The sequence below is a fragment of the Tupaia chinensis genome, unplaced genomic scaffold (genome assembly GCF_000334495.1).
Source record: "Tupaia chinensis unplaced genomic scaffold, TupChi_1.0 Scaffold000047_1, whole genome shotgun sequence".
Taxonomy (NCBI): domain Eukaryota; kingdom Metazoa; phylum Chordata; class Mammalia; order Scandentia; family Tupaiidae; genus Tupaia; species Tupaia belangeri.
This window is the reverse complement of record NW_006159505.1, coordinates 3,314,295-3,332,395: the sequence shown is the minus strand read 5'-3', so window position 1 is coordinate 3,332,395 and position 18,101 is coordinate 3,314,295. Positions and strand designations below refer to the sequence as shown.

Genomic DNA, 18,101 nt, shown 5'->3' with positions numbered 1-18,101 from the left:
AGGCACCCAATATATGTTCTCTAGGCCTTTTAGAAAACATGGAGTGGTTCCTTTGGCAACATCTATGCAAATTCACAAGAAAGGTGACATCAATGGAATGGGGACTCTTCAAAAAGGAATGCCCCACAAATGTTACTATGGCAAAACTGTAAGAGTCTAAAATGCTACCCACCATGCTGTTGGCACTGTTGTAAACAAATGAGTTAAGGGCAAGATTTTTGCTAAGAGAATTAATGTGTATATCAAGCATTCTAAGAGCAGAGGTAGCTTCCTAAAACGTGTGAAGGAAAATTATCAGAAAAAGAAGGAAGCCAAAGAGAAAGGTACCTGGGTTCAACTAAAGCGCCAGCCTGCTCCACCCAGAGAAGCACACTTTATGAGAACCAGTGGAAAGGAGCCTGAGCTACTGGAACCTATTCCCTATGAATTCATGACATCATGGGTGTTAAAAATAAACTATGGTCTGTAAAAAAAAAAAAATTGGATCAGACCCTAGGGAAAGGGTCTGACCCTAGCGCTTTTCCCTTTCTTTTATTTGTTGGTACTCACATATATTGGGTTGTTGGAAAAGCCATGACACATTTTTGCATAGAAAAATACATCATGACTTTCCCAGAGACATAATATTACTCTATGGCTGGCACTTTTCCAAGTAAATCCTCTTGGCCCATAGTCACCACATCTATTCCCACAACTTCAGATATCACTTTTATAAAGGTGACTTCCAAATCTATACTTCTATAAAAGTCAGACTTCTAGTTTCAGATCTGCTGCAGGTCACCACCACCTGGAGGTCTCAGAAACACTTGATACCTAACACATTGCCTAGCATGTGTCAAATATTTAATAAAGAAATATAAATTAAAGGATAAATTCAGGTGTTCTCAAATCTGAATTTATTATTCATTTCAAATCTGTTTTCTCAATTAGAGAAATTTTTGCTGTAGGGCATGTGTGCTTACTAGAGAGACAGAAAGACACAAAGCAAGAAATCACCTCCCCAGGGGAGATGGCCATACCACACTCCATTCTTTTCTTAGGATTTTAGGCATGCATGCACATGCACCCTGCATGAGTTTTAAGCCACCGAGTCTGGAACTTGAACTACAGTTGATTATATGGGAGTCCAGCAATGCAACCATTACGCCACCTGTTGGTCCCATTTTTTTCTCTGTCTGCCCTGATTCATAATTTACTTGGAAACTTAATTAAAGCCTGGATGTTGTCTTTGAGTCTTTCTTATGTGATTATTCACCAAGTTTAATACAGGCTGCAAATTAATTTTATCTCCGAAATACATCCTCTACCTCTGTTCCATTTCCACTGCTTCCATTCAGGTCCTCAATCTCATCCCAGAAAGCCATCAGACTAGTCTGTTTCTGGTCTCTTCCTGTCCATTCCTTCCTCTATGCACCAGCAAGAATGAGCTTTTAAAACACTAATCTAAATATTTTAACTCCTGTGCTCAAAACGTTTCAGTAATTCCCATAGCCTTTAGAATAGACTAAATCCTGGTTTAGACTCCAAGACCTTTTAAGAACTGACTACTCTCCTGTCTCAACTCCTGCCATTCTTCTCTTCACACTAGCTAGTCAAGCTGCCCCTCAGCTACTCGGGGTTTCCTGAATATTCTTTTCTACCTCTATGTCTTTGCATGTCTTTCCCCAATAGGCCCTTGCAGTACTTTTCTCAGTTTCATCACAGTTGCCTCTTCCTTCTGCCTTGAATTTTCTCTGCTTTCATAATAGCTCTGAGGAAGAGCTGTGTGTATATTAACCCCTGCTTATCGGTTTTTTTTTTTTTTTTTTTTGGTTTGAAGAAACAGAAGCATGCCCAAGGTACTTTATGTAATTAAAGTTAGATGGATATAAAAGTTGGGGCCAGCAGGTGGCGTGGTGGTTAAGGGCGCTGGACTCCCATATGGCCAACCATGATTCGAGTCCTGGACCTAGCAGCTTGCTTTTTCACTCCCCTTGCCCCCGTCTTGTTCTGTCACTCTCTGGTCAAATTAAAATAAATAAATAAAGTTATATAAAATTTATATTTATATATTTTTAAAGATGGATACAAAAGTAGCTCTGCTTTGATTCTCTGCTCTTCTGATGTTTTCCTCGTTGTGCCTTATATAATTTCTGATTTCACTCTTCCTCTCGTGTTTTCTGACACTTTCATCTTTAAGGCTTATGTCCCCTCTAGAATTACAGATGTTACCACAGCTTGGGGGCCCCTTGATTCTGCCATTAATTTGTTGAAGCTGCTCTTAGCTTTAGATCTCTGGTTCTGTGACTTGTCTTTTCTCTTTCAACTACCACCTGGCCAATTCTGAAGTAATTTTACATTGAAAGTCCAGCCAAACAGTTGGCATTGCTATTTGCCATGACACTTGTTAGGCAGAGCTTTTCGCACTAGGCCACTTTGTTAGACTGTGCAGCCAGTAGATTGGCTACCCTTCGGTAAAGTGTTCAGCCTTCAAGCAGCAGCCCTCCTTGTTTCAAAAACATCTTTCTTACAACACAGTTTGCAAGTGGGTTACTTTGCCTTGAAAAGGGTCAGATGAGTTTGGCAGGCATTGTATTTGACATGTCTGACAACCTCTGTGTCCCCAAAGGCCCATCTGTATAAGTTTTGCCATCAGAGAACCCAAGACTATTTCATGTCTGACTTCTATGCATTAATCCGGAAGAGCAGACTGCCACTTCCCTTGAGGATACGGAGTGGGTTTTATTTTTAAATCTTCAGTTGCTGACACTGTGTGCACAGTAGGCTTTCAGTAAGTGCTTATTGAATAAAAACATAAATTTGTTTTTTGGTTATTCCTCTTTCGCAGGTGATTCCTGTCTCCTTGTCTTCCACATACCTAGAAAGACTTAAAAACAATGTGATGGTAATTGAAGCATGGAACAAGGTGCGGAGTCCAGGACAGGACAAGCTGCTCGGGCTGGTGAAACTTCCCCTCCATCAGTTTTACGTGTCATTCAAGTAAATAGGATCTTTTGGGTTATAATTTATTTTGCATCTTTAATTCTGTGTGAACAGAAGAGGAATCCTTTTGGTTTGCAGACATGAGTAACCCAGTAAGCCCTTGGAGGACCTTTCTCAGTTTCAGCACAGTGGCCGTTTTGTCTTCTATTTTAAAGCGGTCTCGTAAATACTGCTTACCGTGTCTCAGGCACTGTGCTAAGAACCTTACGTACATCAAGTCACTTAATCTTCATAACGAGCCTCTGAGGCAGGTACTTTTATTTCTCATAGTGTAACAGAAAACTTGAAGAAGTTGGATTACGTGTCACCTGTATTGTGAGAGTGGACCCAGGGTTAGAACCTGCATGGCTTGGCTCCAGAGTTCACTCTCCATCAAAAAGCTCCACTGCCAAAAGTCACTGACTCACAAAACTAACGGCTTACCTCTTTGTCACGGAACATCAGTATTCCCATCTGCCCTTCACAAGACTTTTGTAATATTGTGTTACAGACCTTCAGGTTTGATTGTACCTCACTGTAACACCTTGATAATGGGATATTGATTTTCCTGAAGGTTAGTCCTATCCTCGGTACAGACAGTTCTTTTTTTTTTTATTTTGATTCAAGGCGCTGATTTGTAATTATTTCAGCACTGACTTCTTTCCTGGCAGCCGTCTCATGGTATGGTGTTTTAAATGTTGCATTATGTACCATGTACCAAGAGAAGCTTTGTGGTCATTATCTCAAGTCTTACATATTCGCATGAAGCATTATCATTGAATCCATTTGTACACATGAAGAACTTTCGATCTGTAAAAGGAGGGCAATGATAGATACTCAGTCTCTCTTGTAGATCAATTTTGAGGACCCACTGAGAAAATAAATGGCAACCCCTTTTATGAACAATTGAACACTTATCACAGCAGCATTGGGAAGTACAGCCAGGCTCTCCAGGCCTAGGACTACAACTGCCGTCAGGGATGTCACTCTACGCTTTGGCTTTTTCCTTGTTTAAATTGTGCTGTTGGTCTGGGCTGCTGTTCCCCTTTTCTTCTCATTCCTTTAGATCTCATTCTTGGTTGAGAGAATGTAAAACAGTAGTAGCTGCCAGTTATCGAGTATTTTATACGTATTGTCTCAGATTAGTCTTAACAACAGCCCTGTGGTAGAAGTGTCATTGTCTATATTTCACAAGTGAAGAAACAAGCTCAGAAAGGCTAAATGGATTGCTTACGTCACACAGCAAGTAAATGGCAGAGCTCTGGGATTCATCATGGTGCAATGAATCTTAGATCAGCTCTCCTCCTAGCTGTATGTCCTTAGCTAAACTACTTATTCTTTAGCTTTCTTATCTGCTAATATTGGATAATATCAACCTTTGCCACATTAGAAAACCTAGAGGCACTCTAAAGTGCCCATCACATAGTAAGCTCTCAGTAGATGGCAGATATTTGTGATATTATTCCGTTCTTATCTGCCAGACTCCAAAGTCCACACTCTTCCTAGTTGAATATACTGCCTCTCTGTAAAATAATGCAACTCAGCAAGGCTCCACTGAGATACTGCTCACAGACACTGGGCTTGGAGCCCTGGTGGTACAGAGGTACATCCGACACAGTCTTTGTCCTCCAGTTGCTACATCGTGAAATTACCTGCCTTGTAAACCGTGTTTTTTTAAAACTTCTATGACCTTTCTAATTGTAGGTCCACTTTTAACAAACTGAGAAAAGATACCAAGGAAGAAATGAAACAGCTATATGATGATCGATATTTACTCATTCACAATTTCTCCTCCTCTAGAGATTCCAAGGTTTCTCGCCTGCTGCTTGATGCCCAGTACCCAGTGGTTGCTGTTGACAGCTACGTGCCTGTGATTGATGTATTTTCGGGTCACCAAAACGGGAATCTTCGAGTCTTTTTAGCTATGGGTTCTTCAGATCAGATAATGGCACTACAAAGATTAAAGAATGAAGAAGGAACCTTGCTCCCTCCCGTCAACCATAGGCCAGCCCACTTCCTGGATCAGCCATCTGTAGCATCTGTTGCTACGGTAGTTACTGAACACTGTGGTTCACAAAGTCTATAATCTGATTTTCTCTTGTGTATTTCAGTGAAACCATTGCCCCTCCTTCCTTATTTCAGTGATGGAGGAGTCCTGAAAAGAACATTACTTGCACTTCCGTGCTTGCTATATATCAAAGGAATCATCAGTATTTTTCTGTTATAGTTTAAATGGATCAATGTGTCTCTCTGAGCTCCCAATGAATTTTTAAAGAAAATCCAATTGGACATCCAGATCTTTATTCTCTAATTTACTAACCTAATTGCCTTTAAAAATTGGGAGTGAGGAGTAATTCCAAATGCAAAATCTTACCCATTGGCTAAATCTACATTGGAAAGTTACATGCCTTGCTTTCCTACTAGTAACTTAAAAGTAATTATCTTTGTACAGTGTTCTACAAGTAAGTGAACACAGTAACATTTTTTTGAGAGTTGTTTTTTTTCTATAGGTACATGTTCTCGCTGGAGAGACAGAGAGACAGAAAGCAAGAAATGACACCCTCCCCTGGAGAGGATGGGTGGCCACACCAAAATCATTTCTCTGCCATTCTCCCCCCAGGGATCTTGGGCATGCACACACACACACCCGGCATGAGTTTTAAGCCGCTGGATCTGGGACTTGAACCATGGTCAACTATGTGGGAGTCCAGCAATGTAATCATTACACTATCGGCTGGTCCCCCCCAGTGACATAATTTATCATGTTTATTTTACTAACAACAGCTGGAGGTGGATTGTGGGTCATTGTTATCCTCTTTATGATTGGTGAAACAGAGTCAAAAGGTTGTGTTACTTGTCCAGATGTGCATTCCTCTTTTTTTTTTTTTTTTAAGAATTATTTAATTTAGGGGCCAGCAGGTGGCTTTGTGGTTAAGGACACTAGATTTCCTCATGGCCAACTGTGGTTCAAGTCCCGGACCTGGCAGCTTGCTTTCCCACTTTCTCTCTCTCTCTCTCTCTCATCAAATAAATAAAGTTAAATGAAATAATTCTTTTTTAAAAAAAAGAAAAGAATTATTTTACTTAATTGATTGATTGATTTTAAATTTGCTATAGGTCACATGCACTCACCAAAGACAGACACACAGAGAGAGTAAGGAAAACCAAGCAAGCCACCAGGTCGGGGACTTGAACCACAGCCAGCCACATGGGAGTCTAGTGCCTTAACCATCACCCCACCTGCTGGCCCCAGGTTTGCATTTCTAAAATAGGAGAATTGGGGAGTACATTCTTCATTCCACTATGTCATGTCCTATTGTACCTTAGTGTAGCCAAATCTCAGTCTCAGCTACATTCACTACGTTATGTTTGTAATCTAAGTCTGAATGACAAATTTAAATATCTAACAGAAAAATAACTATAAGGAAAATATCTACTGCAGTTTATTACTTCTTTATTATGAACTCTCAACTTTCCTTTAAGCTCTTTCTTGGGAACCAGCAGTTAGCATAATGGCTATGTCGCTGGACTCCCACATAGTCGACCACGGTTCGCGTCCTGGACCTGGTGGCTTAAAACTCAAGCCGGGCGCATGTGCGTGCATGCCCAAGATCCCGAGAGGAGAATGGAGGAGAAGAGATTGTGGTGTGACCATCCCCCCTGGGGGTGATTTCTCGCTTTCTGTCTCTATGTCTCTCTCTGTCTGTCTGGCGAGTGCACACGCCCTATAGCAAAAATCTCTCCAAAAAAAAAAAAGCTCTTTCTAAAATATCTATCAATAGATAATAGTGTTTTTCTAATTGAAAATTCCATAAAAAGTACAAATGAAGAAAAATATTGGAAATATTATACATATATACAATATGTGTCATATTATACATATATAATATTCCCAAGTCTGTGTAGGTGTTATTTGGCTATTATTTTGCAGTGTTGACTCAGATTTTTTTTAAATCCCATATCAAAAATTTCAAAAATTTCTTGCTGGGAATACAGAAGAATTCTTTTAAAAATTTACCTGTGAGGCTAGATAGCTACAAATAAAATTAATATTCTTTCTATACTCTTGTCCCATAGCCAGTTCACCATCTGCAGAACTGAATTATTAAATTGCTTCATACTGTATGAGTTAATTAAGCAGCTATTGTGACTCCAGTAGGTTTTACCTTAAACATTTTTTTAGAATTATTTCTTTTAGTTTTTTGTTTTTTGTTTTTTGGGTTTTTTTAATTCATCAGTGAGAGACAGATGGACAGAGAGAGAGAGAGAGGAAAAGTGAGAAAGCAAGCTACCAGGTCTGAGACCTGAACTGCATTCGGCCATTTGGGAGTCCACCACCTCAACAACCATGTCACCTGCTGACTCCCCTCAATTTATTTTTTCATTTTGCTCCAAGGAATGAAATTGCAAATTTTCTGATCCCCTAAGGAAAGTTTTTTGAGCATCTGTTGCTAACATGTATTTTTTTGAGATATCAAAGAAAAGACTTAATTCAATCTCTGTTTCAGATTTATTGAATTAGCACTTAGAATGGTAAACACATATAAATAATAGTCTCCCTCTTATCAGAATTCTGGATTCCCCCTTTGAATATTTCTAATAATTGGTTGCCAAATATCTTTTGAGGCTGTATAGAATAGAGGTAAAAAACAATGACTTGGGACCAGCAGATGACATAATGGTTACATTGCTGGACTCCCACCTAGTCTACTGTAGTTTAAATCCTGGACCCTGCAGCTTAAAACTCACATTGCCCACAGGGCCAGCCAGTGGCGTGGTGATTAAGGGCACTGGACTCCCACATGGCCCACCGCAGTTCAAGTCCTGGACCTGGCAGTTTGCTTTCTCTCTATCTATCTCTCTCTTTCTCTCTGTCTTTCTCTGGTCAAATTGAAATAAATTTTAAAAATAAAAGTTAAATAAAATAATTCTTAAAAAAAAAAAAAAACTCACACTGGGCATGTGTGTCCAAAATTCCAAGAAGAAAATGGAGGAGAAGGGATTGCGGCATGGCCATCCCCCTCAAGGGGTGATTTCTTGCATTCTGTCTCTCTGTTTCCCCAGCGAGCGCACACACCCTATAGCAAAAAATCTCTAGAACCAGACTACCTGAGTCTAAACCCTGGTTCCACTGTTCATTAGCTATGCAGTAGCAGTGCCTTTTAGTGACAGTGTATTTGCTACCTCCCCAGGTGGTCCGTACCATTATTGGATAGACCCAATGTTATCTGCAAGCCTCATTAGAAATAGTAATAAAGTATGTTCATAACTATTTGTTTCAAATATATATTACTTATTAAAGAAATCAGCTTCTATTCTTAGGTTACTAGGAGCTTTTATCAGGAACAAATGTTGAATTTGATTAACTGCCTTTTTTAGCATTTATTGAGATAGTCATTTTTTTCCCTTTGTTCCATTAATGCAGTGAATTACATTTACAGATTTCCTGATATTGACCCAGTCTTAATGGTCTAGAGTAAATCAGGTCAAGAGTGTCTCATTACACTGAGCAGTTGTGAGAGTTATACAGTGAAAATTAAGTATCTGTTTTCATATTAGCTAATTACACTTGTTTCTTTACCTATACTCAGGCTTCATAGAGAAGCCAGAATATTCTAAGCAGGTTACTCTTTAAAGCTCACCAGTGTCTGTTTCGTTTCATAGGTGAAGGACCAAGGAACTGGACTGATGGAGCATCTCTTTGAGTTCCATGTAGAAATGGTTAAAGGGCTCACTCCTCTTCAGGCAACAGTCTGGGGAGAAGCAGATTGTTATGTTCAGTATCATTTTCCAGTTCAAGACTCGCAATCCAGTGTCCTGAAAGGACCCGAGTTCCTTGAAAATGGTAGGTTTGAGAGATTAGATTTTCTCTTTTTTTTTTAAGGATTATTTTATTTTATTTATTTAATTTCACCAGACAGAGAGAGGGAAAATGAGAAAGCAAGCTGCCAGGTCTGGGACTCAGAACTGCGGTCAGTCATGTGGGGAGTCCAACACCTTAACCAGCACACCATTTGCCAGCCTCCTAGATTTGCTCCTTCTGATATATATATATATTTTTTTTATTGAATATACTAAAGCATTTTCCCTGAATGAATTTTGCATTGCTAGATGAACTTCCATATATTCTTTACCTATATCTACCAGTTATTTACATTTTGTCTATCTAATGTCATTTACATGCCTACTCTTATAATCTATATACACATGTTATTTATAGAGCTATGCTCTATAAAGTCACCATGAACACGGATAGGGGAATACTGAACCACTTCTTCTAAGAGAAATATATGCATATATATATTTCACAGGGATCATAATGTTAAAATTGAAATATGTACTTGTACTTATTTCACATACATCATAGTCTTAAAACCTACGAACTACTCATCCTAGTGGATTTTATTTTCTTTATTCTACAATAAAGAAAACAAGATTTAAAGTATTAAATGACTTGTGTGAGGCCACCCCATTAACAACTGCCATGGTGGGAATTCAAACCTTGTCCAACTAGACCCAGAGCTGGAGTTTTTTGCACTACAGTAGACTACCCAACCACCTTCTTGTCATGTCTGAGATCTGAAAAGGGAAGGCAAAGTCTTCTCTCATCTGATCTCAGCTGAGAACAAGCAAACCGAGAGACTCAAATTTTCCACCATCTGTGCAGGTCCAAGAATGACTGCCAAAGCATGCTGCCATGACTGATTTGGAGGTTCCCATAAGGGACTCATGTATAGAATATATAAAGAACTCTTATAGTTCAATTTTTAAAAATTGAAATTGTGCAAAGGCTCTGAATAGACATTTCTCCAAAGATAGATTAGGTTATAAACTCATAGAAAGATACTACCATTGTTAGTCATTTGGAGAATACAGATCAAACCACCATGAGATACCACTTCCTACCCACTAAGATGGCCGTACTGTTTTCTAAGTGGGAAATGAACCTCAGAAAATACAGGTTCTGGTTCCGGGTCTGTGGCCTCCTACCTGTAAGACCTTCAGGTTAACTGTGTAACCTCAAGGTGTTTGTATCCTTATCTTTGAAGTAGGAGTCAACATCCCTGTTTTGTTTTCCTCATAGGGATATTATGAAGATAAAATTGAATACAGTACACTAGCCAGTGGCATGGTGGTTAGAACATCTGGGTCCCACATGACTGAGTGTGCGGCTCAAGTCCCAGACCCAGCAGCTTAGGGAACATACTGAATGCATGTGCATGCCCAGGACCTAACAGGAGAGTGGAGGAGAAAGGATTGCAGTGTAGCCATTACCTCGGGTGTGTGTGTGGGGGGGGTGGTGTTCTTTTTTTCTTTCTCTCTCTGTCTCTGTGGTGAGCACACTTACCCCCTTGCAAATTAAAAAAAATAATAATAATCAAGTACTGTATATTATTAAAGTGCTATCCTACCTTATATAAAACAGTCATTATTCTGAATGCCTACAGGAATTACTCTGAAGTCTTTCAGAACTGCAACCACACTCTGTGTTCCAGATCCCATCTTTAATAGTGAGCACCATCATTCTCTCCTGTTACCAAGTGAAGTTCCAGTGCAAAGGGTCCTACTAAGTGCCTTCTCTTCACAGGGGCTCGTGCCTGGAGGTGGAGTCCAGTTTGAAGTTTGGTGCAGGTACATTATGGAGAACCCAGTCCTGTGCCTGAAGGAAGTGCACAGTCATAACGTATCCTATCCTTAACCAGCCTCAGTTGTATTGCTGCAAGTAAGCTAAGCAACCCCTCTGATCAAGCAGCCTCAGCTTTATGTTATATCCATAAATACATATAGATAAATACATAGATTTGACAATGTCCCCTGTCCAGTTTTTACTGAAATCTATTGAACTATTAGGATCTTAGGGGCATTTGCATTTCATACTTCTAACCACTAATTACATTGGAAACGAAGGCTATTAGTTTTACCTCCTACTGTCTCTCTCTCTCTCTCTCTCTCTCTCTCTCTCTCTCTCATTTTTCAATTTTACTAGAGGGGTATGTACTTGCCAAAGAGAGAGAGACAGATAAGAGGAGAAGGAGAAAGCACCCCACAATGGGGCATGGTTAGGCCAAAATCACTTTTCCATTTCTCCATCCTGTTGGGATTTGGGGCATGCACACACATGTGCTGGTGTGATTTTCAAGCCACCAGAGTCAAGATTCAAACTGTGTAGTTGACCATGTGAGATCTAGCTGCCTTAACAACCAGGCCTCAGAGCTATCCTTCCTCTACTGCCTCTTAAACATATCACCTGTATTGTACTTCTTTATCATCTCCTTGTTTCAAGCCCTTATCAAACCATTCCTGAATTACTGATAACCTTCTAATGTATCCCCACTTCTGAAACTCATTTCTTGTAATCTGTTCTCACCACTAGAAAAATATATAAATCCACTCAACATTACAGACACTGGCAGGAGATTTCCAGCAAAGATACTGGCATGAATACAGATGTTCAACGCCCTCCTTTGTATCTGTACCCCCAAGAAACCAACTGAAATGACTGAGAAATTATAAATACAAAAGGAAGGGAAATAGTATCAGGGACAGAAGTAGGGCAGTGTACCACCCACATGCCAGAAATTTTTCCTTATTATAATTAGGTAGAAGTCTTGTACAGAACCTAGGCTTAACTTACAACTTTATGATCTAAAATGTATGGTTTCGACATGAGAAGGAAATAGAGTAGATACTGACAGATCCTCATTTACCTCTCCAAATTAGAGGGGCCTCGGTCTGAGGACAAGGGTAAGCCTTGAAAGGGATTGGAATTGCTTCACTTAGAATCATTTTGTTGCTGCAGGTTGGGAACCTTCAGGAGTGACTACTCCCAGAGGTCTAAGGCATAGGCAGATCTCTTAATCAGAAAGCCGTGGAAAGCTGGGCTCTGTCCTAAATTCAGTGTATAACTTACGGGGTTCTTCCACTGTGAAAATCCAGCTAGACACTACCTCAGCTATATACCATAAAAATGGAACAACCAGCTCCAAAGTTAATTAGATATTGAAAGCTAATCCCGAGGGCAGACTGAATCATTCATCCACCTAATTCTTTCAGCTGACATCTTGTGCTTTTATGGTTTACAGATACTATTACCCTAATGTAAGAGACCAGATGGTCGCGAAAGGAACCTTGCCATTATCAAGGATCTGTGCCATGGCAACCATGCAGCACCGTGAGGATATGGGAGTGCAGACCTTTAGTCTCCCTTTAACCCCCCGACTTGAGCACAGGCAAGAATTGAGAAATCAATCTTCAGGTAATTGAAGACTAGCTTGGCCTTCCTTTTGAAAAATGTATATACATAAATATCCTTTTTATCTCTAAATTAGCAATTCTTCACATTTGGAGTTACACTTTTGAGAATCTGATGAAAACTACAAGATAATCTCTTAGAAAAATTAATGGAGAATATACATTGCAAATTTGCATACAATTTTAGAAAACTTTTAGCTCCATGGACTATGTAAATATTACTTGTTTCACTCTAATTTTAGCAAGCATTTTTTTGTGTGTGTCACATATAGGACTTTTGATTTGTTCACTATTAGAAGTCTGAACTTTAAACAGGTTCTTGGACTGGTGGTTCACATCCATCAGTTCATTCAACCTTGGCACCCGTCTCATCCCCAGTAGCTTTTCCAGAACTACTACCTTCACCATGAAGATCCATGAGTTTTCCCAATTCAAACTTGGGCTTCTTGAGCATTTTTACTTTTCTGACGAAGACATCATGGAGAGGGTAGATGGATTGGCAGGCCTTTTCTACATCTTTTCCAATGCTGTCTGGAATCAGTTTATTGATCACTTCTTTCAAGTCATTTGTCTGCACCTCCTGGATCACAATTTCCATCATTATCTTCTGGATTTGGCAGACCGGCTGATGTTAGGCAGAAGAGGTCTCGCATATCTGATTGTTGCATTTTTTAGTAAACCCAGCACAGAAGAGACGAAGCAAATAACCATCAGTAGTCTTGACATCAACATGAACTTCAATCATGATATGCCATTTTTTGACCATGGAATACATTTTGTCACTGATAAGATCCATGCCATGGAAATTTGGCAGTTTTTGCCCTGAATATCCTCAGTAATTAGCTTGAATTTCCTAAATGTGACTTCATTATTCTACATATCTGCAAGGCTCACTTCAAACACGGCCCTTAAGGCAATTTTGGATTCTTGAGTCCTGGTCACTAGTGTTTTCCCAATATTTCTTATTTTGAACATAACAAGTGCTTTCACATCATACCAATCTTTTTCAGAAAATAGATCAACCACTTTCTTCTTGGCTCCTTTTTTGCTGCATTTTGTAAGGCTCTTATTCTTTTTTTTAATAATTATTTATTTAATTTTATTTATTCATTCATTTATTTTAATTTGACCAGAGAGAGCGAGAGAAGGAAAGTGAGAAAGCAAGCCACCAGGTTTAGGACTTGAACCGTAGTCAGCCATGTGGGAGTGTCCTGCACCTTAACCACCATGCCACCTGCTATTCCCCTTAGGGCTCTTAGTCTTGCCAACCCCATGGTGTTACTCAGAGACCCAAAAGGGTCAGCAAGCATTTAATAAGTCCTCGTGACATAAATTTCTGTTGGATAGATGCATTCAGAGATTTTTTATTCCAGGGCAGTGTGAGCAGATAATGGAATTGGTGGAATATAGTTAGCATGAACTAGGAACTCACTCTAAGACATGAGAAGGTTAGGATTTAAAGTTGGAAGGGATTAATTAGAATTTGGAATTTTTGAGTGGTGACATATTCTGTGTTCTGTTTCTAGCAGAATGATCTACCCTCCAAGTTTATCATCAGATAACTGGGATTAGCCTCCTGAATCAAGTCATTGTGCATGCTTGCTGAAGTGTAGGCTTAAGCAAAAGGTTTTGTTCTGCCATAATTAAGGTTGAGCTTTTTCTCCTGACCCTCGCTGATTAGATTATTCTGTTATTCCTTAAAGATTTTTCTGAAATGTGACAGCAGGATGGTAACATTTTTATAGAAAGATGGCATGTGACAGTATTTCTGATGGTGATGGTAAGAAAGTGATAGAAGTATGTGAAGTGTAAAAACCTTTTAAAAGTTTAAAAAAGAATTAAGGTGTGGTACAGGCACCACTGTGTGAGCCTAGGGCCACATGGGAGGTCTGGGTTCGGATCTCAGACCTGCCCAAACAGTCCAGGCATAGTATCATTTACCTGTAATCCTAGCTAACTGGGATGCTGGGGTCTCACCGAGGATCACAATGGTGAGACCCTGTCCAACATAATGATAATAATATAGGCTTATTATTATTATCATTATAATAAGCCTATTTCAAGTGTGTGTCTGGGTTAGGATCCCAGACCTGCCCAAACAGTCCAGGCATAGTATCATTTACCTGTAATCCGAGCTAACCGGGATGCTGGGGTCTCACAGAGAATCACAATGGTGAGACCCTGTCCAACATAATGATAATCATAATAAGCCTATTGCAAGTGTGTGCTCACTCACACTCTCTCTCATTAGAAAAAAGAAAGAAGGCTAGTGTCCATCTCAATTGTATAAATGTAATTGGAAGTTCTAAAAATTCGTAAATTAAGTTCTACCTCTGAGAGCTGTATGATCTTGAGCAGTTAGATTTTTGAGCCTAGTTTTTTGGATGTAAAGTGAAATAGTAACTTGTTATATCTTTGTTAACCCTGAAGTACAGTAATTAGTGTGATTCTGACCATAGATTATCTCAGAGTCATGTTGTTCATCAAGATTGTCGTATTTATCTAAACACTTCTTTCCTTCTTAATCAGGACTTTTGGTTGGGAAGAACAGAGATTCTTGTAACCAACCTTTTTATCATCTGTCCTCCTTTTTCAGGTTTCCTGGATGTGGGCCTGAAGTACAGGCGTAGTCCAAGAACAGCAGAAGGAGTTCTTGCTGCCCGTGTTGTCACCATCTCAGTCCAGATTATCAGAGCCTGTGGTCTGCAAGCAGCAGCCAAGTAAGAAAAGCAGTACTCACAATTTCCCTTAGAGAAGCAATGCTCAAACCTTTCTCAGTGCAGCTCACACAGTATGATGCTTGGGTAGACAAGCCTTTCCTGTGTACAGTTTTTAGTTCACTGACCACAGTTCTTTTTCTTTTTCTGTTAAGAAACCATTCAGAATATAAGTGAGTAAATTCTCTACAAACTTTGCTATTTTAACTGTTATTAGCAACTTAGTTCCTCGACCCTGTCCAACAATTTTGTCATCTACCTTTCTAAACCAATTACTCTCATGGTCAGACCCTCAGATCATGCCATGGCCAGTTACTGAAACTCTCCTGTACAATCTCATGTTCATGCATTTCTGTCTTTGAGTGCCACCTCCTAATTTCTTACCTTGTTCCCCTCAGTTGGTTCACAATATAGTAGCCAATGATTCCAAGAAAACTTAAGTCAAATCTTGACAGGTGTCTGCTCAGAACCTACCAGTGACTTTCCATCTCATTCCAAGTAAAAGTCAGAGTCCTTAAATGCTAGAAGAGCCCACATGATCTAATCTGTTAATTCTGTGACCTCATCTCTTTCCTGCTGGTCTTCCTCTGCTTACTTCATTCCAGCCACTGGCATTCCAGTTAGTTCTGTGCATAGTGAGCATGCTTCCCTCTCAGACTTTGTCTTGCTGTCTTCTCTGGCAGAACACTGTTTGTGGAAAAACAGCATGGCCCTCTTCTGTAGCTCCTTCAGGCTTTTGCTCATACTTCTGTCTGCCATGAATGTTCTTTCTCCTTTCATCTGTTTGAGAAGCTCCTATTGTCCTTCAAGGCTTTGCAGTATCTTTGCAACCTTTCTTTATCTCTTCCTACGCGTAGATAGAATCAGTGCTTTTTCCTTTGTCCACAGCTTGATTGTAGTGTGTATCAGTCTGTTTCAATTTATTGGCATATATGGCATATATGTGTTTCCCCCACTAGGCTGTGAGATCCCCTACTCAGAGAGTATGCCTGAACTCCTCTCTGTACATATACACATGACATCCCACCCCACAGCATAATTCTAGCACATAACAAGCTTCCAGGAAAAAAGAGAATGCTGTCAGGCCCCTGCTTCCGGCAGGCTCACGTGGACATGAGGTCAGTAAAGAAACAGGCAGAACTTCCCTAACTTTTTCCCTGTAACCGAGAGTCAGATTGTTTGCCTTTGACTTTATGGTCTCTACATAAATCATTGATACTCCCTATGTTAGATATGATGCTGAAGTAGCTAATAAAATGTTGTCTAGTTAGTTTTGTTACTTACTAAGTTTTCCAAGATTAGACTTTTCAATAACTTCCCAAGAACATCTTAGTATTAGTGAAAGTGATATCCAGGATTTTTTAATCATATGGCTCCCTTTTATTAAAACTTCTTATGGTGTGGCCAGCAGGTGGCATGGTGGTTGGAGAGTTGGACTCCCACATGGCTGGCTATGGTTCAAGTCTTGAACCCGGCAGCTTGCTTTCTCACTTCCCTCTCTCTCTCTCTGTTTCTCTCTGGTGAGTGCACTTGTCTTATAGCAAATTTAAAAGATAATAATAAATTAAATTAAATTAAAAATTCTTCAAAACAACTTTTTATGATTTACCATTATCAATGGCACTGGTATCTTCATTTTAATTTTATATTCTTATTAATGAAAACATTTAGCATACCCTCCAAATATGTATATGATATACTTACTCATAAACCATCTTCATGTACTACTAATACATTATAAAATACACCACAGAGAAAAATTTTAACATATCTGATAACAAATAAAGAAATTTTAATTTTTTTATCCTATGCTCCAATGGTTTACCTTATGAACCTCCTAAATTGTACATTCTTCAATAGATAACACTGGTCCATAGGGTAAAGTCCAATTTCCTTAGTGTGCCTTTCAAGTCCTTCAAAATACCTTAACCTGAATCTTGAAAGAGGAATAGTAGTTGTCAAGATGCCCAAGAGGAGTGAAAGCATTGTGGTCAAAGAGAAGAACATGTGCAAAGGTATCAAGTAGAACTCCTGCATATGAAATACATGTCCTATGTCAGAACTGCATCAAAATTATTTCATATGGCATTAAATTAACTAGGTCTTAATTAGCAAAGAGAAACTCCGATTTTAGATCATCAAAGAATGAATAATAGATAACTGACACAGTACAGATTGAGCATCCCTAATCCTAAAATATGAAATCTCAAATGCTCCAAAATCCAAAAGTTTTGAACACTAGCATGATGTCACAAATAGAAAATTCCACACCTGGGGACCAGCAGATGGCATAATGGTTACATCACTGGGTAGGTGACTGCAGTCCAAGTCCCGGACCCAGCATGTGTGTCCAAAATTCCGAGAGGAGAATGGAGAAGGGATTGCAGCATGGCCATCCCCCTTGGTGGGTGATTTCTCACTTTCTATCTCTCTGTCTCTGTTTCTCTGGAGAGCACACATGCTCTATAGCAAAAATCTCTCTCTCTCTCTCTCTCTCTGTTTTTGTTTTTGTTGTTTTGTTTTTTTGTTGTTGTCGTTGGGAGATGAGCTGTGGAACATCCTGTCTGTTGTCTTTGCAAAAATCTCTCTTTAAAAAAAAGGAAGGAAATTTTCACATTTGACCTGATGTGGAAGGTCACAATCTAAACACCACAATACATGCTTTGAAAAACCATAATATATCTCACAAAGATGTACAAAAATTACATGTAAACCAGAAATCACTATTTTTCAAAACTGTTAAACACTGTAATAGAAAAATATTGTATAAAATACTTCAGGCTAGGCATATAAGGTATATATGAAAAATACATGAATGAATTCTGTGTTTAGACTTGACTCCCATCTCCAAGATACTTCATTATGTATATTGCAAATATTCCAAAATCCAGAAAATCCTAAATTCTAAATACTTCTAATCCCAAGCATTTCGGGTAAGGCTTACTCAACCTGAAGTTTCTCTCTCGGAGCACAAATGGAGAAAGTCAAGTTTGGTGGCAACCAGTTTGTTTAAATACCTCATTTAGTCTGTCGCAACTTTAAGAAGAGCGAGCCAGAAGCCCGGCCAGCTCTGACACTGTTCTCTTCTAGGAGGCTAGGGGAATCCCTCAGAATGTGAGACAAAGCATGATATAATGGAAATAGCAATGTTCTAGAAATCAGACGTTGTGG

At 39.3% G+C, this 18,101-nt stretch overlaps 1 protein-coding gene across 3 annotated transcripts in view; it reads left to right on the top strand.

Moving 5' to 3' along the window:
• The window catches only part of C2CD3 (C2 domain containing 3 centriole elongation regulator), a 132,156-nt gene that overhangs the window by 52,651 nt on the left and 61,404 nt on the right, over positions 1 to 18,101 (top strand). For all 3 annotated transcript variants that reach the window (XM_027774143.1, XM_027774145.1, XM_006140981.3), the window contains 6 exons: positions 2,828 to 2,979; positions 4,762 to 5,011; positions 8,626 to 8,806; positions 10,410 to 10,593; positions 12,045 to 12,217; positions 14,810 to 14,933. In XM_027774143.1, the coding sequence (XP_027629944.1) occupies positions 2,828 to 2,979; positions 4,762 to 5,011; positions 8,626 to 8,806; positions 10,410 to 10,593; positions 12,045 to 12,217; positions 14,810 to 14,933 (1,064 nt within the window). The remainder of the gene's footprint in view (positions 1 to 2,827; positions 2,980 to 4,761; positions 5,012 to 8,625; positions 8,807 to 10,409; positions 10,594 to 12,044; positions 12,218 to 14,809; positions 14,934 to 18,101) is intronic.